This window comes from Poecilia reticulata, linkage group LG19 (genome assembly GCF_000633615.1).
Source record: "Poecilia reticulata strain Guanapo linkage group LG19, Guppy_female_1.0+MT, whole genome shotgun sequence".
NCBI lineage: Eukaryota > Metazoa > Chordata > Actinopteri > Cyprinodontiformes > Poeciliidae > Poecilia > Poecilia reticulata.
In genome coordinates this window covers 3631556-3657070 of record NC_024349.1, presented here as the reverse complement: position 1 = coordinate 3657070, position 25515 = coordinate 3631556, and the positions used below count along the sequence as shown (strand labels likewise).

Here is a 25515-nt window from a genome sequence, read left to right as displayed (position 1 = left end):
AACTGGGGGGTTCGGTACCTCAAAAAAGGTTAAGAACCACTGGTCTACATGTTGTAACTTGTTCTGCTTGATTTGGCTCATTCTCGTCTGACCTTTGACCTCAAAGAGACGTTTCTCTTCCACTCAGCCTCTCTGGAAATGTTCTCATTGTCTGTAAACCTGAGATGGTTTTGGGTTAAAATCCCAGCAAACCGGCTGTTTGTAAACAACCATCACTTATTGAAATAAGATTTTGATTTATCATTGACACTATCAACTTCAATTGATGTTTAAAAACCTTTAAAACTGTTATTTGTTTACTGGCGTAAAACTGTTTCAATGAATAACAATACTTTTGAAAATATGATTAAATTCAGTTATTTTGTGCATTTTTAAACTTCTTTATGTGGCTGGTGTCCTAAAGAAGCGTTTCATAAACAGAATTACCTAAAAAATAAGTAATAAATAATTATTATTGTCACAATACTAACAGAAAATATTGTGATAAAACTTTAAGCTCATATTGCCCTTGATGCACATTTTGAACTTAAACACGTTGATTTTATACAAAATGGGGAGAAATTCAGATTTTTCACTGTTTGAACTGCAAATCTGAGCCAACCGTGGGAAAACTGTCTGTGTGATTGACCTACGAGTAAAAGGAATAATTTTCCAGTGAATTTAAAGTAAATTTCATGTGCAGGCCTTCCTGAAACCAGTAACCTCACTGGGTTTCACAGCAGAACAGACTCCATGCTGCACCTACCTGGATGCGTGTGGAAGTGAAACCAGATTTGAGCTGCCGCACTAAACAGCATGCTTAAGTCGATTAGCCCTGTTAGAACCAAGCCCAGAGGTCAGTCAATGTTCACTGGGTTAGCGCTTGGCTCTAGAGTTAATTATGAGACAGTTTTCACTCTGAGATGGACAATATTTGGTGTCTAGTCTGTAGAGTATAAGTCATATTTTCTAATATTTCCTCCTACTTTGTTCAAGCTTACATTTTATGGTGGTTAAATTAATTTTTTAAGTATAAAAACTAGAAATGTGAAAACGTGTGAAAGCAGAAAGGCGAGAAGTCGCCCAAACGGTGCAGACGAGTGAAAGACGTCACAGGCAGGCGCTGAGCTTTGGCGTTTACATACAAACATACATGAAAATATTTTATCACTGTCTGAAGTTTAATTACACCAAACTTCACAATAATGAAAGATTTATTTAACATCTCCAGAAAGATTTCTGTCTCTTTAGCCAACAAGGCGAAGCTCAGATGATGACGTCATGGCTTTGGAGACATCTGATAGGCTAACTGCCATCTGTGACCTCAGATTGACCTCAGAGCTGGTCAGACAGCTGGTCGTTGATCCACAGAGAAACGATGTGGACCGGACGGCCGCTCGGCGAGGAAGAATCCAAAAGAATCAGAAAGATTTCAGTTTGTCAACAGACACGCATGTCTGGAGACGAATTTAATCATTATTTAGTTAATTGGACGTCATGACATCATCGCTTCATCTGGAGGAAATGCTGGTACCGTCCTAACTGTGACCTATGAGCAGAATCACCAAAAATAATCAACATTTTTTTACTACTATTGAAGTAAATTTGCCGAGTCATCAAGTATTTTACTGAACAACTAGCAACATCATTTCTGACTGTGTTTAATGAAGTGCTATGATTATTTATGTACAAAGCAGGATAAACAGCAGTGAGGCATCACTGTCTCTCACGTGTTTAATGTGAAAACCTGTCCCAGTTGTTGCTGTTTCACATCAGAAAAGCTGCAGTTTTGTCTTGTTTGCACGATAAAACCAGCAGCTGTTTGTTTATTAAAATGTGTTGGAGCTGACCGGAGACGGACATCATGAGGAAGTGTGTGGCTCGTTGTTCTCAGGTTTCTGACCAGCATTTAAAAAGAAGACGGTTCCTTTTTGTGGCTCTGCACCTTATGAAATCTCCACGTCCCAGAATGCAACACCATCTCTTTTTCAGGCCTGTGTGTGACAGCAGCTGACTTCTCACTCATTGTTAACTGGTGTTTTTGTTTTTTCTGGTGTCGTTTCCCTTATTCCCTGTTTTCATTTCCTGTTCTGAAAGAACCAGAACTCATTGGGCTGCTGATCAGAGCAGCTGGCTCAGCTGGAGAGACCGGCGGTCCTTTCAGAAACAGATTCTACTTCCTGGTTCCTGTGATGTTTGAACTGTCCTTATTAATAGAAATGTCTTCTGTCTTCTCAGGAGACGAACGAGCAGAAGCTGTTTAAGATCGCCAGCGAGCTGCTGCACACGGAGAAGGCGTACGTGGCCCGACTCAACCTGCTGGACCAGGTGAGGAACTCGCCCAAATCTCCGTCTCACTTCTGTTTTCAGTCGACAGAGAAAAACGTTGTTGATCCCTAACCGCGTTCATGGCTGTGCAGGTGTTCTGCACCAGGATGATGGAGGAGGCGAATAAAGGCACGTTCCCTCTGGATGTGGTGAAGAACATCTTCTCCAACATCAGCTCCATCCACGCCTTCCACAGCCAGTTTCTGCTTCCTGACCTGGAGAAACGCATGGGGGAATGGTAGGTTCCAGCTAAACGTGTAAAAACATGAAACCGTGAACAGACCTGGACACGCAAGAGGTCAGACAGGAACTGGGGCCTGGAATTTAAAATATTAACGCAACTAATCACGCCTTTTTTCTTTTCTTTTTTTTTTTACATCTCGGAACCTTTTTATTTGTGTGTTTCTGGTACGACTATTAACCTGACGCACACGTTGCATCCTCCAACAGCAGCGATGGAAGCTGCTTCTCTCGGCCCACAGGGGGTTAATTTCTGTTTCAAACAATCTGATTGGACGCTGGAAAAGATGCTTGTTGTGTTGAAGTTGTGCTAAAAGGAGTTATTCTGTTAGAGAAGCTATTTAAGACTAAAATAGCATCTCAATGCTAAACACGTAGCAGCTAATGCTAATGTTAGCGTCCACATTTGTAAATAAGCTCCATGAAACTCTGTATAGATGAACAGATAGAAAAACACTCTGATGGTTGAATAACAGATTAAAAGTCATATCTCTGTTTTTGAGCTCATATATTTGATCATTTAGCAGCAAAGATGGTTTTTAATTGAATATGTTGCTTATTTTGCCAATAACTAATTACAGACCCTGAAACAAACTCAATTAAAACATTTACTTGAGTTTTTGTCACAAATGGCCGCCGCTCCACATCAGACCCCGTTGTTTACAGAATGTGGTGGAGATATTAGTTTTTATAACGCTGGACTTGTTTATGTCTGCGAAGTGTGTAAAGGTGAAAATGTCTCCACCTGGTGGTCGGGGTGTGAATTATAATCTGTCAAAATGACAGATTATCTCTTCAGATTTTTCTGTCACTGTTAAAAAACAAACATATTTGATTATTCTGAGTGAGATCTGAAATTCAGCTTCACTCAGTGATAATATGAAAACGTCATTTTGCATAATTTTGGCAGTTATCATATTGGGTTTAATTTAGGGGGAAAATGTTTTGGTTTTTGAAACTCTGGGTAGTTTTTGTTGTGTTCGATAATCTGATCCTTCCTGCTGCGCTGCAGGGCGTCCACACCGCGGATCGGCGACATCCTGCAGAAACTCACCCCCTTCCTCAAAATGTACGCCGAGTACGTGAAGAACTTCGACAAAGCCATGGAGCTGCTGAAGCAGTGGACCGACCGCTCGCCGCCGTTCAAGGCCATCATTCAGGAGATTCAGGTAAACCTGCGCCGCTCCGCTCCGCTCCGCTCCGGGCGCAGACGTTTCTGTCTGACGTTAAGAAGCTTCCTGTCGGTTTGTGGACAGAGTCAGGAGATCTGCGGCAGCCTGACGCTGCAGCATCACATGTTGGAGCCGGTGCAGAGAGTTCCCCGATACGAGATGCTGCTGAAGGACTACCTGAAGAAGCTTCCTCAGAACGACCCGGACCGCAGCGACGCAGAGAGTACGTTAAAATCCACATTTATCAGCTGGAATCTTCTCGAGGGAACAAACATTCAAACTCGTCCCGATCAGCAGAACTTCAGACTTTCTGATCGTGTTTCTACGTTTTCCTGTTGAATTCTTTATTCACTTTCAGAGGATTTTTTTTAAGCAAGGGTTGCATTTTATCTGCACTCCAATTCGTACCAGCCAGATGAGTAATTTTGTTTATGGAAGCCCATTCCTGCCGTGAATGAAAAAATAAAAGGCCAACTGGAAATGTAATTTCCAGTATAAAAGTCAGAATTTCAACTTTGAAAATCATAGTTCTAAGTTTTAAAGTCATTTATAAGATGGAAAGTCTTCATTGTGAGTTTTAAAATCAATATTTAAACTTTCAAAGTTATCAGATGGTCACAATTTAAAAAATAAGGTTTTTTTCTAAATTTTGTTTTCAATCTCAAATTTTTTTAAAGTTTTTTCTCATAATTTTGATTTTTTTTTCCCCAAGACTTTAATCAAAAGTCAGAAGTCTTTTTTTTTTTTTTGGTGGCTCTAATTGTCTTCCGTAGTGATCTGGTGTCGCAGCTGATTGGTTCTTTGCAGAAGCGCCAACACTGGGCCAATACAACAACAGACGTTTCTTCCACCTTGTTGTCGGTTATGAATGTGTTTCTGAAGACAGAGGAAATATTGAAATGTGAATATTGATTTCCAGAATCATTAGAAATCATCGCCACAGCAGCCACCCACTCCAACAGCGCCATCAGAAAATCTGTAAGTAGCAGAGCTGATTTCCTGCCTCTGCAGGTAGAAAATCTGTCCAGTTTGGAGCGAAAGCAAACTTCCTGTAACTGTTCAGGAAAACCTGAAGAAGCTGATGGAGATTTACGAGATGCTGGGAGAAGAGGAGGACATCGTTCATCCGTCCAACGAATTCATCAAGGAGGGCCACATCATGAAGCTGGCAGCCAGGAACACCTCCACCATGGACAGATACCTGTACCTGGTGAGGAAACACACACACACAAGGATACAAAAACCTGGTGCACACACACACACACACGAAGGGTACAGCAGGAAAATATTCAGGAAAGTAAATAATTTCACTCCTTTCAGTGAAGAAATGTGTGGAAAACCTGGAGAAATGTTCCTGTTATTGATATGAAGCAGTTATTATCAAAACAATAAGTGGAAACGTTGCATCTGTGCCTCCAGTTCAACAACATGCTGTTGTACTGCGTGCCCAAGTTCAGCCTGGGCGGACCCAAATACACGGTGCGGACCCGGATCGGGATCGACGGCATGAAGGTTCGGGAAACGAGCAACGAGGATCATCCTCACACCTTCCAGGTGTCGGGCAAAGAGCGGACGCTGGAGCTCCAGGCCAGGTGAGCGAAACGCCTCAGCTCCTCACCAGGTGTCATTAATTCAGGAAATGAAAATATTAGTCTGGAAACTTGTCACTATATAGATGAATCCGGCCTTTATTTCTGTAAAAAGTATTTTCCGCCTGCAGTTAATGTAAAGGTGACATTTCAAATTATAGCATTACGTCAGACCAGTAAGGAAAAACATTTTCTAGTACAATGTGGGTTTAATGAAATGTTTAAAGGTTGTTACTTTTACACATTTTTAGAGATGCCATGAAATTCTCATGGTTACCTTTTAGCAAAAACACCTCATGGTATTTACGTAATAATGACGATAATTAATGCAAATTGTGAAAATGTACAATGTTAACATTTATTCCCACTGCTGCTAAAATAATTATTTAATGTTATTTTAACTTTAAAACCTGAAATTTGGCCATTCTAAGTGCTTCTTGCTCAGAATATTGTAAAATTTGTTTTTAAGATTCAAGATTCAATAGTTTATTGTCAAAAAAAGGAAACTGAATTGTGTTTGGAGCACAACAGTCAGTAGCAGCAGATTTCCTAGTAAAGAAGTAAAAGTGGCATCAGTCCTTCACACATTCAGAGAATAACAGTATGAAAATATGTTGCTATATAGAGGGTCAGGAATTTAACTTTTTGAATACACAGACATACATTTTATATATCCATAATTTACTTTGACATTGCTTAAACCAGTCCATCCAGAATTTTGTAAATTTTGTGGTTTTACTGTAGAAATATGTTTTTTTTATTTTATTAAGCTGCTTCCAAAATCTAAATATAGAATAAAACAGGTAAGACAAAAATAACAAGAAGACAAATTGGACAAACTTTTTTAAGAAACTTGAATAGTTTTATTATTTTTAATCACTACTTTAACTTGACACCAAATCAGTGTAATAGCAGTAAGAAATACTGCCACCTACAGGTCGGAGTCAGCATCACTGAAGTGCAACGTGTGCAATAAACTCACAACTAGTTAATTACATTTTTTTGAATTTCAGTGAAAAACTGTTTGTCTCTTCTGCCTTTTCATCTTTGTCCTTCAAAGTTTCTGTCTGTCCTTGTTTCCTGGTTTGCTTTTTTTAGCTCATGATATTTGAACATTGTGAAAATGTTCAAAGTTTTTTGTCATATATATGTCATAAATTACTGAGTTTCTAATATGAAAATGAATAAAGTCGACAGCATGTAGGAACCGTGTAAATGTTTAAAGCGAATCTTTGGTTTGACGTTTTCTGTCCTGTTTCCTTCCCCTCAGCTCAGAGCAAGACAAGGCAGGATGGATCAAGGTACAGACACACACACCTCATCCCCTCTTTATTTTTCACAACTTTTTAAAAACTCGTGTTTGATTTGTTGTTTCATCGCTCAGGCTTTCCAGGAGACCATAGACATCTTCCAGCAGAAGAACGAGTCATTCAAGAACGCTCTGAAGGACGTGGAGGAGGTTTCGGTTCGTTGAACGCATCCTCAGAGGAACTGACGCCATGTTGTTGTGTTTTTATTTTTGGGTTGTCATGCTGACTGCTTTGTTTCGCAGAAAGCTGAGCTGGGGAAGCGGGCCCCGCGCTGGATTCGTGACAATGAAGTGACGATGTGCATGAAGTGCAGGGAGCCTTTCAACGCCATCACACGGCGGCGGCATCACTGCAGAGCCTGCGGATATGTAAGCTCAACTGTTGAAGGGGAAACGTTTAATTAAAGAACATCTAATATTTCCTGATTATCTGGTGTCGGAGATCGACTGGTGATAAACGTCCAGTTAGCGCTACGGCCTGGCGCTATTTTTAACAGAGGCTTTGCTGTTCTTCCAGCTGATCGTCAAGATGAGATGAAAAAGTTTTCGTTTGAGATGTGACTCAAAGTGAAGTGAGGTGTTTAGATTCTGGCTTGGAGGCGATTAAAAACCACAAATTCAGTTCTTCAGAAGCAGAAACAAAAAAAGGACGTTTAAGGCAGAAATGTGGTCCGAATAAACGGTTCTGGACGGGTTCTGCTTTCTGCAGCAGTGGAGCTGATTCCTAAATAAATCATTTATTTTCATTCTAATAAAAATTAATTATTAGTCGAGTAGGTAACACTTTATTTGAAGGGGGGTGAATAAGATTTTCATAAACATGACATAACTCCTGACATGAACATGAATAAACCTTCATGAATATTTATGACTGTTGTCATGAAGCGTCATTCGGTAAATTATGACACTTTTAATTCAAAGTTGACATTATTAAAAATGTCTTTGTTATTACAACTTGACCATTAACCAAGAAATCATTACTGATATAAATTTGTTATAAAAGTTTTACTGATTGCACTTTAAAAATTAGGTAACTTTATGTTATTAAAGTTTAAACAGTAACGATTTATTGGTTAATGTCAAGTTGTCATAACAAAGACATTTTCAATAATGTCTTTGTCCTCCTGCTATTTTTTTCTTCATTCCATTTCAAACAATCAACATTTTAACAAAGAATATTCTGCAAAACAAAAGTTTTAGACTTGAGTTACCTTCAGATTCTGAATCAAATGCTAGTTAAATGGATACATTACGTCACACGTCATCAGTTTGGGACTGTAAACTGTGATGATCTGGTCTGTTCTTCCAGGTGGTTTGCTGGAAATGCTCAGACAACAAGGTACACCTCGAATACGACAACCACAAGATGAACAAAGTCTGCAAAGACTGCTACTCCATGCTGACCGGGGAAGGGGTCACCGAGGGCCGAAGGAAGGGCATCCTGGAGGTAAGGATGGATCCGACTGGTTCTGATGTTGTTCGGTGGATTAGCTTCAGCTGCTTGGCCTCCTGTGTGCAGATCGAGGCGGCTCAGTTCACAGACAGCAGCATCATGTGTGGCTTCCTGCAGCACTCTGAGAAAGGAGGCAAGCTGTGGCAGCGGGTCTGGTGTGTGATCCCAGAGAAAGAGTGTCTGGTGCTCTACCTCTACGGAGCTCAACAGGTGACAAAAACACAGCAATGCGGAGTCCCATAAACCATAGAATCAACAATAAAGTTTGATTTCAGCACCAAGGCCGTTCAAAGTGTTTACAAAATAAACACACGAGTAAGAAAACTATTGAGAAACCAAACATTACATCAAAATCATCAATACACATTAAATACGTTTCATTCAGTAATAGTTCAGAAGCAGCTCTGACCCGGTGGGTCTGGATTTTAACTCAGCGTTTCAGCTGTTTTTCCGTTTCTAGAAGTTTGCTCCAGATCTGTGGTGCATAGAAGCTGAATGCTGCTTCTCCATGTTTGGTTCTGGTTCTGCTACCAGGAGACCTGAGAGGTTCTGGAAGGTCGATGCAACAACGGCCGATTTTTAACGCATTTTGTTGCTTTTTACATCTGATGTTTTACTGACTGATCCCATGAACAAACTAATTCACCTGTGATTTTATTTTTATTTAATTGAAACACAATTGCAAAATTGTGTTTTTTCGACATTAGCAAAGTATAGACAAACTTTGTGCACATTTGTAAAGAAAAAGCAGTTAATATCATAAATAAAGCATTTTATTAAATTATTTTGGGCAAATTTAGCTTTGGAGACAAAACATTTTGTTCTCACTGATTCATCAGCTCAATCAGATGAAGTCAATTATTAGTCGACCATAAGCAGTTTTGCATAAAACATTCCTCTGTGGATGACATCATATTTGTGGCGTTTCCTGCAGGACGTGAAGGCCCTGTGCACCATCCCGCTGCTGGGCTACACGGTGGAGGACGCGGACACGCCGGCCAGCTTCCGCCTGTCCCAGTCCAAGTTTGTCCACACCTTTGCTGCTGAGAGCGAGGAGCTGAAGCAGCGCTGGCTGAAGGTCATCCGAGCGGCGGTGACCGGAGAGGTGCCGGCGCGGCCCGAAACCAACGGCGGCGAGAACGGCGGCGCGCAGGAAGCTAATCCTGACGACCCCTAGGAGGGTCGTCCGCTCACTCAGCCTGCTGCGGGACTTTCCTCCGCGTCCAACCCGCTGCCGGACTGTCCAGGACCCAAAGACGTTCTCTGTCCTCCAGGACGCAGCGGGACGACGGGATAAGCTGCCGTCTCCAGGGTTTTCTCCTGCTACCTGTGCTGGATTACTAACGTTTCTGGTACAATCAACACTAGAGCAGGGGGCTTCGGGACGCAACGAGCACTATAGAGGAAAATTCAAACTCAGTCTTTCAGGAGGCGTCCGGGACTCAAACTACGTCTGCTGGTGCTGTAAATCTCCTTCTGTACAGAACGCTTTTTTATATAAAAACAAAACTTTTTTCATTCATGTACAGAAATTCAGTCTCAAGCTTTTCTGCTATGAAAAGGAGGAAGATCTAAACGTCATCAACAATATTCAGTGTTCGCTCTGATTGGAGGAGACGGTTTGAAAACGAAGAACATGATTCTCTCATCTCTACTCAATCTGCTAAAATGAGACAAACATAAAAATTATGTGATGCAGATGAAAAACTATATTTATTACATATTATTTGAAGCATTTAAAGCACCTGTGCTTTAAATAATTAAACCTTCATTAGTAAAACAAATGGGATTCTTTTTTGTTGTTAAAATCTCATCTTCACGTTAAACATGTAATCACATTGTATTTATTTAAAAATCCAAGTGAAAAAATGTTTAAACATTTCTGCTGCAACCAAAAGTTTTTTTTACTGCAAAATCTCCCATTTTTATATTACTACTTAAGTTTAATGAGGTGTATCTTAAAATAAGAAAGTAAAACATCATCAGGTTGACACTAGACAGCGTCTTTTCAGCCAAGATTCTCAATTCAAAAATATTTCTTGGTGTAAAATTACGGAATAAAAATACATGAGCTATACAGCAAAGATATTTATTATTAATCTGTTCAACCATCAGATTGGGTTTTCTTTGCGTCTGTGCTGCTGCTATGTGTTTAGCATTGAGATGCTATTTTAGGCTAGCATAGCTTCGCTGACAGGCTAACTGCTTTTAGCACAACTTGAACACAACAATAGTATTTTCCAGCGTCCAATCAGATCAGTTTAGAAGTGGAAATTAACTGAGAACAGCTGTTTTGTTTTCTAGCGCTGTTGTTTCGCGCATATGGTTTTGCGGACGTTGCTTGTGCGTCAGATTTACTGGCGTACCAGAAACATGTTCCGCTCGGAACATTTGTATGTAAAAAAATAAAGTGATTGATTAACGTTAAAAATGTTAACACAACAATATCATATGTAATCAATCAATTGAAATTAACGCGTTAAAGTCCCGGCTGCATGTTAAACATAAGTTTGAATACAAAAGTGAAGGCCTGCCGTAAACAAACCACATAAAATGCATAACTTTTAACATAATAAACTTTTTTTTTTTGCTCACTTACTTTAATGCTAATGTTTATTTAAAGACTTAACTTTGAAACGAATACCGTAAAATATCAACTCTTAGGACCCCGACATTAAAGACCTCTGCAGATCACGTCATTTTTTCCTGTTTGTCTCTCCGATTCAGATTTGACCGGATATGACGCAACGTCTGCGGAAATTAATATCTCCACGTTATTAATGGCAGGAAATGACAGAAAGTCTTTTAGGGAAATCATCAGATTTATTAAACGTATTTGAAATTTATGTTGCCGTTTGTATCAAAATAGCTATTTAGTATTTTAACCGCGGCTTGAGGGAGAGAAGTGGTTTGTCGTAACGTTTCGGTGTGATGATGGAGAAGCAGCACAATCAGACACAGCCAGCCGATGAAACAAGTGTAAATGTGTTTTTACAGCTGTAATTATTTTTTATTTAAAGTAATTTATAGAGTATGATGGACTGTTGAATGCAGCACAGACTCGTTCCTTTGCAGTCAGCTGAGGAACGCAGCCAACCGGTCAAATGGCCGCCAACATTGACTTAGAGGGGAAATGTGCCAATTTTTTTTTATTTTTGCTCATCTCTGAACCGTTCCCCTCCGCGGTATTCAAATAAAGCAAAAACAATTGAGCACAAGCCCTGTGATGAATCTGAATGTAAATCTATACTTCTGTCTTCATCGCCTTCCCAACCGTTGGAGAATCTACGCACTTTACACCCTGAACGAAAACAAAAGTGTACCTGCAAGGAAAATAAAGTCACCCAGTGGTCTGTGCTGATCTTGTATTATTTCAAACGCATTTCTGGCTGGTTTAGTTTGTCAAGCTGCTTCACACGGTTTTGGTTCCCCGTTTTGCTTCTGCTGTCGGGTTTTCAGTGACTCAACCCAGACGAGGATCTGAGTGAAGTTGAAGGCCTCCCACCTTCAAAAAGGACAAAAATGGTCAAATGTTTGCTATCATTGTAAAGATATTAAGAAATGTTTCCAGAGGTCATGAGGTCAACCAGCCTTCCCTCACTTTCTTCAAATCAGACAACTTGACTACATTTGGCTTTGAATTTATGAAATTTTAAAGGTAATTTTGATTTTGTAAAAGTGTTGGGAGGGGGGGGGGGGGCTTGTTGACCTTTTGACCTTTAAACTTTCATTAATATCTTCAAAGTCAAAGCAGCACAAACAGTCGAGTTGATTGACACCAATTTTGTGATTTGATTTTCCAGGAGAACCAAGTCACAGTAACAATGTATTTTTCTTTTCATGTTCTAGTTTTAAGTGTAATAAAAACATTTTACACATTTAGAAAAGATTTATTTTCAGAAAAGGAAAAACATTGACAAACCAGAAGAATATCAAAATTCTTAGTAGAAATATAGGTGCGTTCTTCAAACAAACAATCGTCGACATTATTGGAATCGTGACAAAGCGACGCCGCATCAGAAGCATCAGGTCAGTCTTTTGCGCCGCAGCGCTCAGCTCTTGGGCTGCCGCAGCAAACCGCGGATCCTGCGGACCAGCGCCTGGATGAAGGTGTAGCGGGAGCGGACCTGGCTGTATTGACCTTCGACCTCCAGCAGCTTCCTCTGCAGAGCCTCGCCGAAGCCTGCAGCCATGTCGCCTTTCAGCTGCAGCACAGAAAAAACGTGGACATGTTATCGTATCGTTTATCGTTTATCATGATACATTTATAAGAATTTTTATACTGTGTTGTCACAATAAATTCTAGTAAATGTTCAAAAACCCCAAAACTGTAGTTATGGTCGGAAATGGTAGTTTTAGTATTTTCTCCAGTTTGTTCGGCAATAAATACAAATCAATAAAAATAAATAAACGTTAAAGCATTTTACAAATGCTTTTAAGAGTAGCTCTTGTGTTTGTGGGGTTATAATTGCTGTGACACAGTCGCCTATAAATAGACCTAAAAATGATGTAATTGTCAGTTATTTTCATTGCAATCGTACAAAAATATTTTATAATAAAACTGTAAGTACATGTCACCTTCCTCCATCTTAAATCAGGTAAACTTTATTGTCTTCGAGGGGAAATTTGCTTTGCAGACAGCAAGAAAAATTGCAAATGCATAAAAAATTAAATAAAACAGCATTACGATAATAATATAATAGTAATATGAAAGATGTAAATGTTTCCTACCAGGTCCAGATCTTGCTGGCTGACTCTGGACAGTCCGATTCCACGGCCGCCGCCAGCCTGCAGCGCGCCGAGCGAATCTGAAAAACAGACGAGATGCAGAATCTGAGTGCAAACAGAACAACAAGCCTTTATTAAAGCGTCTATTAAATCACAGATGTTTTAACACACAACCAAAAAAAAACCTGGAGTTGAAACCTTCATTTTTCTAGAACATTTCAAAACCAGAATCTAAAACATCAGAACAACGATCATGTTGCCGTCTCACCGTCCGCCAGCCGGGTTCTGAACAAACTGCTCCCAGGCAGCAGGGAGTCTTTTGGGTCGCTGGGAGTGCAGTGCAGCAGGTAGTACTCCAGGTGGCGCCACAACACAAACAAGCAGGTCTCAATAACATCTGAGGAAGAGGCGAGTCAAGGCAGTTCTACACCAAAACATTATGACCAGTTCTGTTTCTCTGACATCACCTGGTTGGAGCCCAAAATCACTCAGATTACATTACAATCCTCAAATTAAACTGCAACTAACTCACAAATGAAAAACCGTATAAAACTGGTCTCTAAGGGAACCGTCTTGGCCTGGCCACGCCCCTCAATGTTTCTAGGCTCCGCCCACTTTGGTAGTGGGCGGGGCTAAACGTTCCTCTGTGAACAGACGGATACAGGAGCACAAGGCCAGCAGTTTGGCTCTGTTGTTGATGAACTGGACCAGCCGCCGCCTGGCCAGCAGACTCCTCTGGACCGACGAGATCTTCTCCACGCCGCCCGGACCCGACACCAGGCCCTGGCACAGCTACACACACACACACACACACACACACACACGCGCGCACACACACAGTCAGCTACACAAGCTTCTCTGAAAACACTTTTTGTAGCATCATAAACGTTCTGAAACATTTCTAGCAGCAAAATGAGACGCTAAGTTTTGATCTACCGTTTCAATCTTTGTGAGAAATCTACAGATCCCTGAATTTTATCACACCAACTCATTACTGTGAGTTTATTGAACATTTTCATCAAAATGAATTAATCTCTTGATATCCAGTTAAAGTCCAGGATCAACATGGTGAGTAAAAAATGCATTAATAAAAAAATTAATTGAGCCATTTAAATTCTCCAATGTGTGTCTGAACTTTCTGCTTGTTTCTCTTGTATATTTTGGACGATGAAAAATATTGCAAATATCTATTAAGTAGCAACACAAATTGATTTTTCACAAAAAAAATATTCTTCCATTTTTATCCATTTTTTTAAACCTTAAATTACATTTTTGGCACAATGACCTTCATTTCACCACCTTTTGTGACAGTTTTTAATCAGTGCTCATGTTGGAGAAATTTTCTGTTTTCTTCTATGAAAGTGCTGCCTATTAATGGCTGAATTTATAACCTTTAGTTCAAAGGATAATTAGAGAATTATAAGTTAAATTTGCCCTCTGGAATTAAATAATTGATATGAATAAGTTCTGGCGGAGATCAGGCCGACGTTCCTGTTTCTGTTTGATGGAAGCTGCCAGATGCTGACCTCCTTCAGCTCCTCTGGAGGAAGCTGCTCCAGGCTCTGCAGCTTTCCCAGGCTCTGCCTGTGGCTCTGGTGGAACTGGAAGAAATCTGCAGCGCTGTTCTTCAGCAGGTACAGAACCAGACCCAGGCTGGGGACGCGGGAGTGAGCGACGGACGGCACGGAGGACGAGAGATCTGGAAAAAACAAGAAGAAGAGAAACTTTAAGCAAAATAAAATGATTCAGGCTCACATTTCACAAAGTACAACACAGGAGTGGAGCGATGCGACCGACCTGAGCGCGCGCCGTCGCGGCCGGCCGGCTCGCTGCCTGACGGACTGAACAGGCAGATGCTGAACTGGGCCTGGGAGGAGCTCTGCAGCAGCAGCGTCTGGCAGTACTCCATGATGTTGGCGCACACCTGCAGGACGGAGCAGACATGCGTCAGCAGCGAACGGCCTCAGACATGACAGGAGGCGGACTCTGCTTCAGGCGGTCGGACCTGCATCATGGCCGCCTCCATTTCCTCCCGTCGTTCGGCCGAGTCTCCAGGTGAAGAAACGTCCGCCTGCTTCAGCAGCCGCTCCCGTTCGCTTCCTGCGAGGCGACCCAGCAGGGACAGGCACAGCCGCTGGAAACCAGACATGGTGCTGTTTTTATTCAGGCTTCACAACTCAAGACTTTTATCAATGAAAGTAGTTGCACAACATGCTGCTGTTAGCTTAGCGCTAACTGCAGCAGCGACTGTTTCCTGGGGAACTTTAGCCACATTAGTGACATTTCTAGGTCAGTTTGAGGCTCTTTTCCATTTTATTCATGGTTTCTATAATGTGTGGTTTTATTTCCGAGTTTTACTTAATTTTTAGCTGTTGTGTTTTAAAATATGTCTCAGTTTTAGAGTTATTCACAAGATTAGATTTTATCAGTCTGACAAAAGATTTAACAAAGTCAATAAATGACTGGAAAATGATCTGAAAACAATAAATTCAGGGACAGAAAACCTGTCACTGTGTCAGTCACGCCGTATTTCACTTACATTTTTAAGATTAATTTAAAAGATTTTAATGATGCACAGAATTTAATGACAAAATTAAAAATACGTATTAGCTGCAAAGTTGCCTGAATAGTTGATTCTGATTTTCAGCAGGTTTCTGAAATACTGAAACAAAACAACAATAAAACAATGTTTTCAGAGTTTGGTGGATTTTAAAATGCCTTCAATGGAAACATAAATGCTTCGTTTGACATTTTTACAGCCAGTTTGTTTCAAATCAAACATTTTACCAGATTCATCCAGACCTGGAAATAATTTAATGTGTGTAGAAAGGAGGCAGAACCTCAGGAAGCTTCATGATTGACCGGATTCACCTGAAATCTGGTGATGTGACCCTGGAACTCCATCAGAGCGGCGCTGTTGATGTCTCCTCCCATCTCCAGGACGCCTAGCAGAACAGAAACCTCATCAAGACGCTGAATCAAAGGGAATACGCCACAGAACAACAATGAAATGAGAACAATGTGGTTCATTAAAGGATGGAACCAGCAGGTCTTTTCTGCTCTACCTGGCAGAGCCGTTTTACTGATGATGGCCGTGAGCAGAGAGAGTTCCCTCAGAGCTCCCAGACTCAGATCCTGACAGCGCAGCAAAGACTGAACCGTGTCTGCATGGACGATCAGCCACTGGAGGACCTGCACACACACACACACACACACACACGTGCACACACACGCACGCACTTAGGCCTTTATGTAATACAGAGCTGCATCTTTTATATTATATTATTTGCAGCTGAAGCAACAGATTGGATTAATCAGGATGAATTGATTATTGAAATTGAGGTAAATTAACTTAGTAATTGACTGGAATAGAGACTAAAAAATGTCTTTACATGCAACTGTACAAAAAAATATTTACATGTTGCATTTCAGATAAAAACATCTTCGTCTGTAAATATGTTTTAGCCAAAAGTTTTAACGTCGCCTGGTTCAGGTTCACTGAGGGACTGCTGTGGTATTTATTACATGTCAGATGATAAAATGTTTATTTTCTTAATAAAAGGAGGTCAATTATTTGTTATTTGCATCTTTTTCCAATATTGCATCAAACAAGCGTAAGTGGTTAAATGAAGTGCCAGATTAATCCTCAGAATAACAGAATCGATAGTTGTGTTCACCTGCGCCGCCCCCTGCTGGTGGTTCATGGACGTGGACGTCAGTATGACCTGGAGAAGCTTCAGGGTCGGTAGGAGGATCTGCCTGTAGCGATCAATGGGACTCGGGATGAAGCCCGACGGATCCCTCATCATCCTGAGTTACCATGGCAACAAACACAGTCAGACACCAGGCTAGGATTAGCGCTGAGCTAACATCACTTTATTTAAATAAAATGTTAGGTTTTGGAAATGTCTCTTATAAAAACTGTACGCAGCTGAACAAAAACACAAACAAACAAAAAAAATCCCCCAATTTCAATAATTTATGTAATGTATAAAATTTAAGTCATGAGGAGTAAAAAATATTCATTACATTGAAACAATCCAAGATAATCTTGTTCAGGTAAATGACCTTTAAAAATGTTTTCACCAGGTTTTATCAACTTTATCACATTAAAACTGCTTTGATTTCATAACTGACCAAAAACAAGGAAAGTTTAGTTTAACTTCAGACAGTGTGAAAAAAATAATGCAAGTATTTTATTAGGTGTATAAAAATATGTGGTAAAATAATGTTTTACAAATTTAGTCTTACTAAACTATGAGGCTTGAATTTGAAGCACTTTCAAGAACTTTAAACAGAAATCAAGCCTGAAATATGAACTCTGAAAATACACTAGCTTATTGTATTTGCCCTTTTGTTGTGTTAAATGTTCAGAAACCTGAAGTAAAGTATTCCAGGATCAGAGGCATGTTGAGCTCGGTACCTGTGGGAGTCGGAGTCGGGAACCATGTCGAACACCTGGCACTCGATCAGCTGCGCCACCAGGCCGCAGCGCAGCAGCTCCACGGCTCCCTGCCCGCTTTTCGCCACACGAGTCAGCAGAGCCTGCAGCCACACAGTCCGTTAGCTTCACCTGCAAACACCTGGAGCGTCCGAGCGACGCCGCTCACCATCTTGCTTTCGTAGATGTAGAGCGGCTTGAGGAGGGGCGGCTGCGGCGCCAGCAGGCTCTGCAGGGCGGCGTCGTCCTGCCGCAGACTCTCCACCAGAGAGCGCAGGTAGCCGCTGTTACACACGTAGAGCAGCCACTGATTCTGACGATCGATGGACAGGATGCGGTCCAGAACGGCCAGAGCCAGCATCTGACCCGAAGCGAAGGGAAACAGAACCAGAAATCAGTGGCAGATCGCTACCAGACGATAAAACCTCAAACAGCTCATCCAAGATGAGCCAGTCAACGAGTCGGTTCAAATCCTAACAAAACAAACAGCTAACGATGCGTTCACAGCAGAGGAAGAGAACCACAGCAGCTGAGGGATGTACTGATAGTCCAGCAGACTGGGTTCTATCAGGAGGAAAAACCCTTAAATCGTCTATTTTAGTGGAAACCCAGCAGACTGAGGTAAAAATGACTCAAAGTGGGAGTTCAGTTCTCTCACCCTGCTTATTTCGTGGCCGTCACAGGCGTCTCTACAGACAACCTCCATCAGCGTTTTGCCGTAGCTTTCGATGATGGCGAGATTCTCCCTCTGCAGTTTGGAGAATCCGTCTTCGGGAGCCGTCAGTCGCTCCCACATGGCTTTTCCAGCTGCAGCAACAGAGAAAAGTTCTGGTAAATCCTCCTTTCCCCTCAAAGAACGAAAATAACTCCAGCTGGAGTTGTACCGGTCTGCAGGGTGTCTGGCTCCTCTGGTTTCTGGGCCATTTGTAGGTAATACAGCAGAGAGCCGTACAGGTGCGCACGCAGCCGCTGGTATCCGCCTCCTTCAGAACGGAGAAAATGACGTTTTACTCACAGACTTCCTGTCCGATAGAAAGCAGGGAGGAAAGAACGACCAACCGGTGCAGAGGATGAAGTCCAGCAGCTTGCGCAGGATGAGGTGCAGGGCGGAGTTAGCGATGGAGGCGAAGCCAGAAGACGCTTCTGATCCCACGCCCTGCTGCTGCTCCGAGAGCACCGATTGGCTGAGCTGGGCGGTCAGGGTGAAGACGGCGCCGGCGACGATGGGCATCAACTCTCCTGCTGCGTCCTCCGATAAAACCTGGAGTCACCATGACCGACGTTACGGGACGATGAAATGTCCCAGAAATGACCGGGGAAAATGATAACATGGATGTTTTGAGACCAATTTAAAATATTAATAATGATGGAATAATAATTTTCCCTCTCAAAGGCCAATAAACATTTAACATTGGAGCAGGAAAATATTTTAAATATACAAAATAAAATAAGTTTAATCTGATTTAACTTCAGACAGAAACTGAAAATGTTTTCCAAATTTAGGCTTTTAAACAAATGTTTGATTTCACTTTATTACAAAACTCTGCAGCACTTTCAAGGACTTCAAAATCAAAACCTTGAAAACACCTAAATGACTTTCAAGCATTTTCAAGGATTTCCAGCCTTGAACCAAACTGATGCAGGCGAGTCGGTGACCTTATCGAAGAGGTCGAGCAGCAGGTCTCTGATGATGAGCTGCCGGTCGTCGGCAGGAATCAGGTCAGCTGGGCAGGCGGTCAGCAGCGTCTCCACCAGGCTCCTCCAGGACTGCAGCGCGTGCCGCTTGGCGCTCAGGCTGCGGCGGACGCGGTTCCGCTCCACCACCTGCTGCAGGATGGAGTTCACCTCCTGAGGGGAAAACAAAACGACGCACAGACGAAGGACGGAGTCAGAAAAACTATTTTGAATATAAAGATAAAAGTTCAGAACTCAAGACGGCTGGACGGACAGACTGCTGTTCACTCGGATGGATGTGTGGGGGTGTACTTACTTCCATAAGCAGCGGTCTCTGTCCGATGGCGGCCATGCCCTGCAGGGCGTTCACCTCGGCCACCAGGACTCTGTGCAGCAACTGGGAACAAAGTGGGAAAGCAGAATGAAACTGGGAGAAATCCAGACGAACCAGAAAGTCGTCGTCAAACTGACCTTGACGTTGCAGACGGTGTGACCCTGTTCGTTCACGTGCTCACAGTTGGAGATCACCTGTTCGATCTGAGCGCGCTCAAAGAAGTCCAGCTGCAGCAGCTCCGGTAAGTCCTGACTGAAGTCGATGGCGTCCAGAACGCTGAGCAGCTTCCTGCGCACTGATGGAGGAAAACACCAACACACACTCCGACATGAGGAGGAGTCAGCATTTACTGAGGCTCACACACTCCGACACATGCCTGAAAAAAGGGCTGGGCATCAAATTGATGTTATGAATTAATTGATTGTTTAGTTTTTAAAGATTTTTTGAAAATCAGGATTTGTTTTCCATGAATGCCTCTCTGGGTTTCCAAAGTTCAGTGATGTCAAAGAAATTTTCTGTAAAAATTCTCCGAGTTCCAAAGTTGAACATTTTCGACTTTTAAAACTCCAATTTGAAGGTTTTTCTAGAAAAGTTAGGTGTAAATTTACTCCTTTTCTATCTCCAATGGCCCTAAAACGCCGTCGTTCATCTGGCATGAAAAACCCCGGAGGTTTTATTTAAGCCACATCGGCCAGCTCTACCTAAAGACGACTGAGCTTCACTTTCGTGCCTGAATGAGAGAAATGAGGCACAAACCTTTAGAGACCATCTCAAAGTGGAGGAACCCGCTGACTGATCTGCTGTCTTCTTCCATGCCAAACTCTCCATCAGCTGGAAAAAACAGCTCTGAGGTCAACTATGCAGCACAGCACTGCAAACGCAACATTTTAAAACAGATTTTTTAATCACCGTATTGAATAAAACCGGGCCGACGGCGTACCTGCGTGCTGCGGGTGCGGCTGGTCGTCCAGCAGCAGGCTGACCAGGCGCTGCGTGTGCGAGCGCTGCCGGTTCAGTGAGGTCACCCTCAGCTCGATGGCGGCCGTCTTCATGAGCCACGACATCTGGGACAGCGCCGCAATCTGGTTCTCTGCAGACAAACACATCACCATCAGGAAAGTAACACCAACACTCACTCGCATGGTTATTATGGGATGGTTTAGATCCGGCCGCTGTGGCTCCAAACCACTTCAGCCAAAAATGATAAAGAACTTTGCATCTGCTTCCTGACACCAGGGGGCGCTCCAGTCATCTGAATGAGCTTCACTGCTGTAAAGGCTGCGATGTCTCCGCAGGTATTCTGAACTCACCTGTCAGGACGAAGGGGAGGTGCTGCAGGTGGGAGAACAGGAAGTCCTGGCTGGTCCTCAGGTAGCGCATGGTGGGTCCAGATGTGTCAGGACAGGCGCACAGCTGGTAGATCACCTGAAACACCACACAAACTGCGCAACTCAGACAAAACATTTCAATCCAACAACGTTTCAGTGACGAAGGTTACCTGGTAGCAGAGCTCCGCCAGGTGAGGCGCCTGCTGGGTGAGGACGGGTCCGGACCGTTTCTCTGTGCCGCGCTGCAGCAGACTCAGGATGGCGTGCAGGCAGCTGCGCGGACACCCCAGCACACCTGCAGTGGTTCAAACGACGCTCACATCACCTGGTCACACCCATCAACAGGTGAGCTCAACCCGCTGCACTCACCTGGATCCTGCAGGTTGGTGGAAGCCACCGGCTTCTTGACTTCATAACCCAGCAGGTAGAGCGCCAGGTTGGGCGCCTTCAGCTCCAAGGAGGTGATGAGCAGGTTCAGGACGTGGATCTGGGTTTCATGTCGGATTCTCGCCACTTTCTTTGGTCGATCAACATCTAAAGACCAACAACTCTGATTGGTCAGTTTCACTGCTTCAAGTTTAACTTTTACTGAATTCAATTTTCTCTCTTTTTACCAAAAGTTTGATTATGAAAGTTTTCAGTTCGGTGCTTTTATGAAGAAGCTATTTCATTTACAGATTTCATAATTCATTTTATTTGTTGTTTTTGTTCTATATTACCAGAAAATGGTCTCAAAGCAACAATGTCATCGTTTACAGCAATAACTTCTGGGAAAATTTATCATCCAGCAAAATTAGTTATCATGACAGATTTAGCAGTTAAATATTAGACAACAGAAGTGAATCACCATCTTCTCCTTCTGTTCCTTCTTCTGCCTCTTCGTTGTCCAAACACTCCACAAATCCAGCCATCAGCTTTCCGCTCACCGCCTGAACCACAAGAGAAACAGGAAACATGAAATTCTGCACAAAGACCTGAAACTGGAAGGAAGCTTCAGAGTTAGAGAGAAAATCATGAGGATCCATCATTAGTTTAAACATCAAATAGAACATTTACAGTGAAAATACTGAAGGCTGTTTTGTTTTTTAAATAAAATATTGTCACCCGGATGCCGCCATGTTTTTACTTAATGCATCCTGGGTAGATTTCATATGCTAGGAGCTACAGCGCTAGCTCCATCCAGCCAGAGCAGTAACTATTTTGCATATTAAAGTTATAAAGTGCTAATAAACTGCAGATCAACAAATCAAAACTCTGATGCGGTTTTCCTCAGTCCAGATGTTTTGTGCGCGGCCCTCATCAGCCTCCATCACTTTGTTTTGTTTATAAACATCAGTTCATTTTGTCCCAGCATGAATTACACAATACAGAAAAATGCCAACTTCCGTAGGTGAAAAATATAACAAAGATACTAACTTTTTGAAGTAATCATGAGTTTTTATGCATCACAAACAACAACTTCAAGTTTAAGAGGAAAATTACAACATATAAAGGTCAACATGGATTCCTCTACATCAGTGGTGTCAAACTCATTTTTATTTTGGGCCGAATCAAAAATCTGAATGTTCTTAAAGGGCCGGTTGCCCCAGAATCTATTGAAAAAACCAATAAAACTGTTAAAATATCAATTAATAGCTGTTCCTCYRGGATTTGTGATTATTTKAGTGTTTATTTTTGCAATCAAAATGACAGATTTTGTGGTGAATATTAAGAAATATTTGTAATTGTTATTTTACAGTATTTACGCTAATGTATGATGTTAAATGTGACTCTTTATCACTCGCTGTATCAGTTACGGATTTAATGTTTTTGACCAATTTTGAGAAAATTTGCAGTAAAATCAGGAAAAAAATGTGGAAATTTGTTGATTTTGTGTGATTTTTGCAGATTTGTGAAAAACTGGAAGGACTTATTGATGTAATTTGGAGTCCAGAGGGCCACATAAAAAGCTACAGCGGGCCAGATTTGGCCCCCGGGCCTTGAGTTTGACACCTGTGCTCTACATTTAAATGACAGCTGAAAGCTTTAAAACATTGATCTAAGCAGCTGTAGCGTGCTAGAGCTGTGCAGACCTGGTCGTGTGTGAAATCTCCCACCAGCCGTATCTGGATGTTGGGGTAGTTGGCGATGCGTCGCAGAATCCTGGCGCTCTGGAAAGCAGCTTCTGGGTTTGAGCTGCTGTGGTAAAGATACCTGCAGCAGAAACCGATCATGAGGTCAATAATCTGAACCTGCAACACGATGAAGCGACGGGGCCGACTTCCGGGTGCGTACCTGGCGATGTTTACGATGTGGTCGGCTCTCCTGGTCTGCGGACTGACGCCCTGGAAGAGCTGCTCCAGGGGCGAGACGAGCAGAGACGACTGGCTCTCCCGCAGCAGGTCCATGAACATCACCTCCTTCTGCAGCGCCAGGTCCAGCAGGCACAGGCAGTGCAGCACGGCCGACTCCAGGTGCTTCTTACCTGGAAGGCACAGGGGTCAAACTTAAGGCCTGGGGGCCAAATCTGGTCCAATAAACGCTTTTATGTGGCCTTTTAAACTCTAGAACTTTTACAGTTTAAAGAGCCAAATTTACCCTCAGTCCAGTGAAACTAAACTTTAGAGCCAAAAATGTTATGTGACCTTTGGGAAAAAAAATAAATATATAATCTAGGAATTTGTTTGTTAGTTTTAAAGAAACATTTAACAGAAAATGTAAATTTTTGTAAATAAATAAACAAATTTTCTTCTGTGGGATGTTGACATTTGTGGAAAATTATGTAGAAGACAAAAAAAACATACTTTTAAAACTAAAGATTGAAAAATATCTCCAATAAACATCTTTATGAAATACAAGTATTCCATATGTTAAACATCTATATGTTAAACATTAGTTATTTCTAAATCAACTGTTGTGACGGGTCCAAAGAGACTTGCTGTACAAAACACGTCCATATTTTTGCACAAAATCATCTTTGGATATCAAAACTTTAGTCTGATCAGTTCTGCCTATTTTCAGCTGATTTAAGGTTTTCTGTCACTTTAAATCCAAATGAGCCGCTGCTGGCCACGCCCCCCCAACTCAACGTTTGCACTCACACATAACAGATGAGCAATTATTCAACCATGTCTTTGAAAATCAAAACTGGAGCCTCCTGCACAAACAATAGGAGAGTAGCAGGTGGTTTCTGGATAGTAAACTTTTGTCTTTTCCAGCAGCCATTGTACAGCGCATACAGATCAAATGTGCTGGAGCTCAGCTTGGGTTGCTAGGTGACGGGCGGCGCTGGCTGATTTGTGACGTTACATTCAGGAGGTTTTGGAAATGGCACATTTGAACTTATCTCCAAAAACCATCTGGGTGGGATTTTTAAGCACTTTGTTTTTAGAAGCTGTAGAAACCAATATAGAAGTACAAAAACATGCAAAATGTGAATTTTACAAAATATGTGCTCTTTAAAAAAAAAGAAAAAAAGCCTTCGGCAGGCAGAGAGCGTTTCCTCACCGGGGAAGGGAGCGTAGGTGTCCAGCTGGCGGACGCCCTCCTCCAGCAGGCTGAGGCAGAGCGCCAGCATGGGCGAGTCGTTGAGCAGGTGGAACATGATGCTGTGGCCGGGCGGCTTGTGAGCGAGGACCCGCTCCCCCTGCAGCTCCACCGTCTCCTGCACGAAGTCCGAAGGCTGCGGCTCGTAGTCGCGCAGCAGCTTGTGGAAAACCTCCAGGACGCCGTCAGCGACCTCCCACTGACAGAAGAACAAACGGGTTTGTATCCGGACCCCACAGTCAATTTAAAGAATCTATCAGATAAACATTTATTTCACTTTGGAGATAAAAACAAATGAACCTTTGTTAATACAGACTCCCTACACTTTAACTGTTTTTTTTTTTCAAATACACCCATTTAAACTCTTCACTTATTTATCAGGTTTTATACCATAAACATACAAATATGAGCTGGTGTGACAGTAAAAATCCTTGAATTCTTTAATATAATTTATTACTTTGTGAGTAAATGTTTTGTGGTTATATTCTACATTGCACAGCTGGGACACAATAAAATAAAATATAGCAAAATGTTGTTTTGAGATGTCTCTTCAAGGATTTCAAGCACCTGTATGAACCTGAAAACATCAGTCTGCACACTGGAGCTCCGTCCAAACGCCCTGCGTGTGTTTACCTTCTCGGCTGGACGGCGATACGCTCGGGTCGGGAACGGGAGGAACACGGAGTCACGCAGGAAGTTCAGGTAGGGCTGGAAGCCGGGAACGCGAAGCCCCGCCCCCAAGTTACCAGGTACGCTGCTCTCCACCAGGGTGCTGATGAGGTGGCAGAAGGCCCGGGTCAGAGGATACTCCTCACAGCTCGACTCGATCTCATTCAGCTCCACCTGAGAGCCAAACACAACCAGAATCAGACGGATCCAGATCTGGTGACAGGGTGAAAGCCCAGACAAAGACCCACCTCAATCCCGGCTGCTTGCCTCTGGCCCGGCGCTCGGACAGTCTGGAGGATCTGGAAAACACAAAACAGTCATGGAAGGAGCGCCGCAGGGATCTGTTGCTCAATGTCCAGTTATAATCTGTGGTCAATACACAACAAATCATGAAGTTCAAGCGGTTAAGTGAAGCAGAAAGAGGAGAAAACTGCACAACGTACAAATGACAGTAAAGACTTTATTACAAAAATCAATCAATGTGACCATAAAAATATAAAATACCAAGAAACCATGGAGGGAGAGTCTAAAGAACCTCTGGGGTCAGAACCAGAACAGATGCAGATTAAATTAAACACAACTGGACTCTGGTTCTGAAATGGAAACATCTGAAGGCTTCTGGACATTCCCTCACCATGTCAGAGTAAAAACGTGCCGTCAGTGTAGCTGCACCACTTCCTGTCCTACCTGTGTGTTTCCTCCTGTCCTACCTGTGTGTTTCCTCCTGTCCTACCTGTGTGTTTCCT

At 42.4% G+C, this 25515-nt stretch overlaps 2 protein-coding genes across 8 annotated transcripts in view; one reads left to right on the top strand and one right to left on the bottom strand.

Moving 5' to 3' along the window:
* Positions 1-10147, top strand: part of fgd4a (FYVE, RhoGEF and PH domain containing 4a) — a 56691-nt gene extending 46544 nt beyond the window's left edge. For all 7 annotated transcript variants that reach the window (XM_008436503.2, XM_017310852.1, XM_017310851.1 and 4 more), the window contains 13 exons: positions 2218-2307; positions 2400-2545; positions 3560-3716; positions 3804-3942; positions 4639-4697; positions 4783-4929; positions 5139-5311; positions 6579-6609; positions 6693-6773; positions 6861-6986; positions 7927-8064; positions 8137-8280; positions 9005-10147. In XM_008436503.2, the coding sequence (XP_008434725.1) occupies positions 2218-2307; positions 2400-2545; positions 3560-3716; positions 3804-3942; positions 4639-4697; positions 4783-4929; positions 5139-5311; positions 6579-6609; positions 6693-6773; positions 6861-6986; positions 7927-8064; positions 8137-8280; positions 9005-9247 (1674 nt within the window). In that variant the 3' untranslated portion in view covers positions 9248-10147. The remainder of the gene's footprint in view (positions 1-2217; positions 2308-2399; positions 2546-3559; positions 3717-3803; positions 3943-4638; positions 4698-4782; positions 4930-5138; positions 5312-6578; positions 6610-6692; positions 6774-6860; positions 6987-7926; positions 8065-8136; positions 8281-9004) is intronic.
* Positions 10148-11838: 1691 nt separating this feature from the next.
* Positions 11839-25515, bottom strand: part of nup205 (nucleoporin 205) — a 23053-nt gene continuing 9376 nt past the window's right edge. Inside the window, exons 14-42 of the mRNA XM_008436500.2 lie at positions 25018-25068; positions 24734-24943; positions 24062-24299; positions 22850-23039; positions 22648-22768; positions 21423-21504; positions 20945-21109; positions 20746-20870; positions 20558-20672; positions 20188-20337; positions 20004-20078; positions 19385-19542; positions 19230-19310; positions 18896-19087; positions 18299-18500; positions 18124-18222; positions 17898-18046; positions 17409-17600; positions 17222-17343; positions 16476-16608; positions 15864-15990; positions 15670-15743; positions 14804-14932; positions 14596-14722; positions 14325-14497; positions 13461-13590; positions 13067-13195; positions 12802-12878; positions 11839-12275 (exon numbers count right to left, since the gene is read on the bottom strand). Coding sequence (XP_008434722.1) covers positions 12123-12275; positions 12802-12878; positions 13067-13195; positions 13461-13590; positions 14325-14497; positions 14596-14722; positions 14804-14932; positions 15670-15743; positions 15864-15990; positions 16476-16608; positions 17222-17343; positions 17409-17600; positions 17898-18046; positions 18124-18222; positions 18299-18500; positions 18896-19087; positions 19230-19310; positions 19385-19542; positions 20004-20078; positions 20188-20337; positions 20558-20672; positions 20746-20870; positions 20945-21109; positions 21423-21504; positions 22648-22768; positions 22850-23039; positions 24062-24299; positions 24734-24943; positions 25018-25068 — 3969 coding nt within the window. The 3' untranslated portion in view covers positions 11839-12122. The remainder of the gene's footprint in view (positions 12276-12801; positions 12879-13066; positions 13196-13460; positions 13591-14324; positions 14498-14595; positions 14723-14803; positions 14933-15669; positions 15744-15863; positions 15991-16475; positions 16609-17221; positions 17344-17408; positions 17601-17897; positions 18047-18123; positions 18223-18298; positions 18501-18895; positions 19088-19229; positions 19311-19384; positions 19543-20003; positions 20079-20187; positions 20338-20557; positions 20673-20745; positions 20871-20944; positions 21110-21422; positions 21505-22647; positions 22769-22849; positions 23040-24061; positions 24300-24733; positions 24944-25017; positions 25069-25515) is intronic.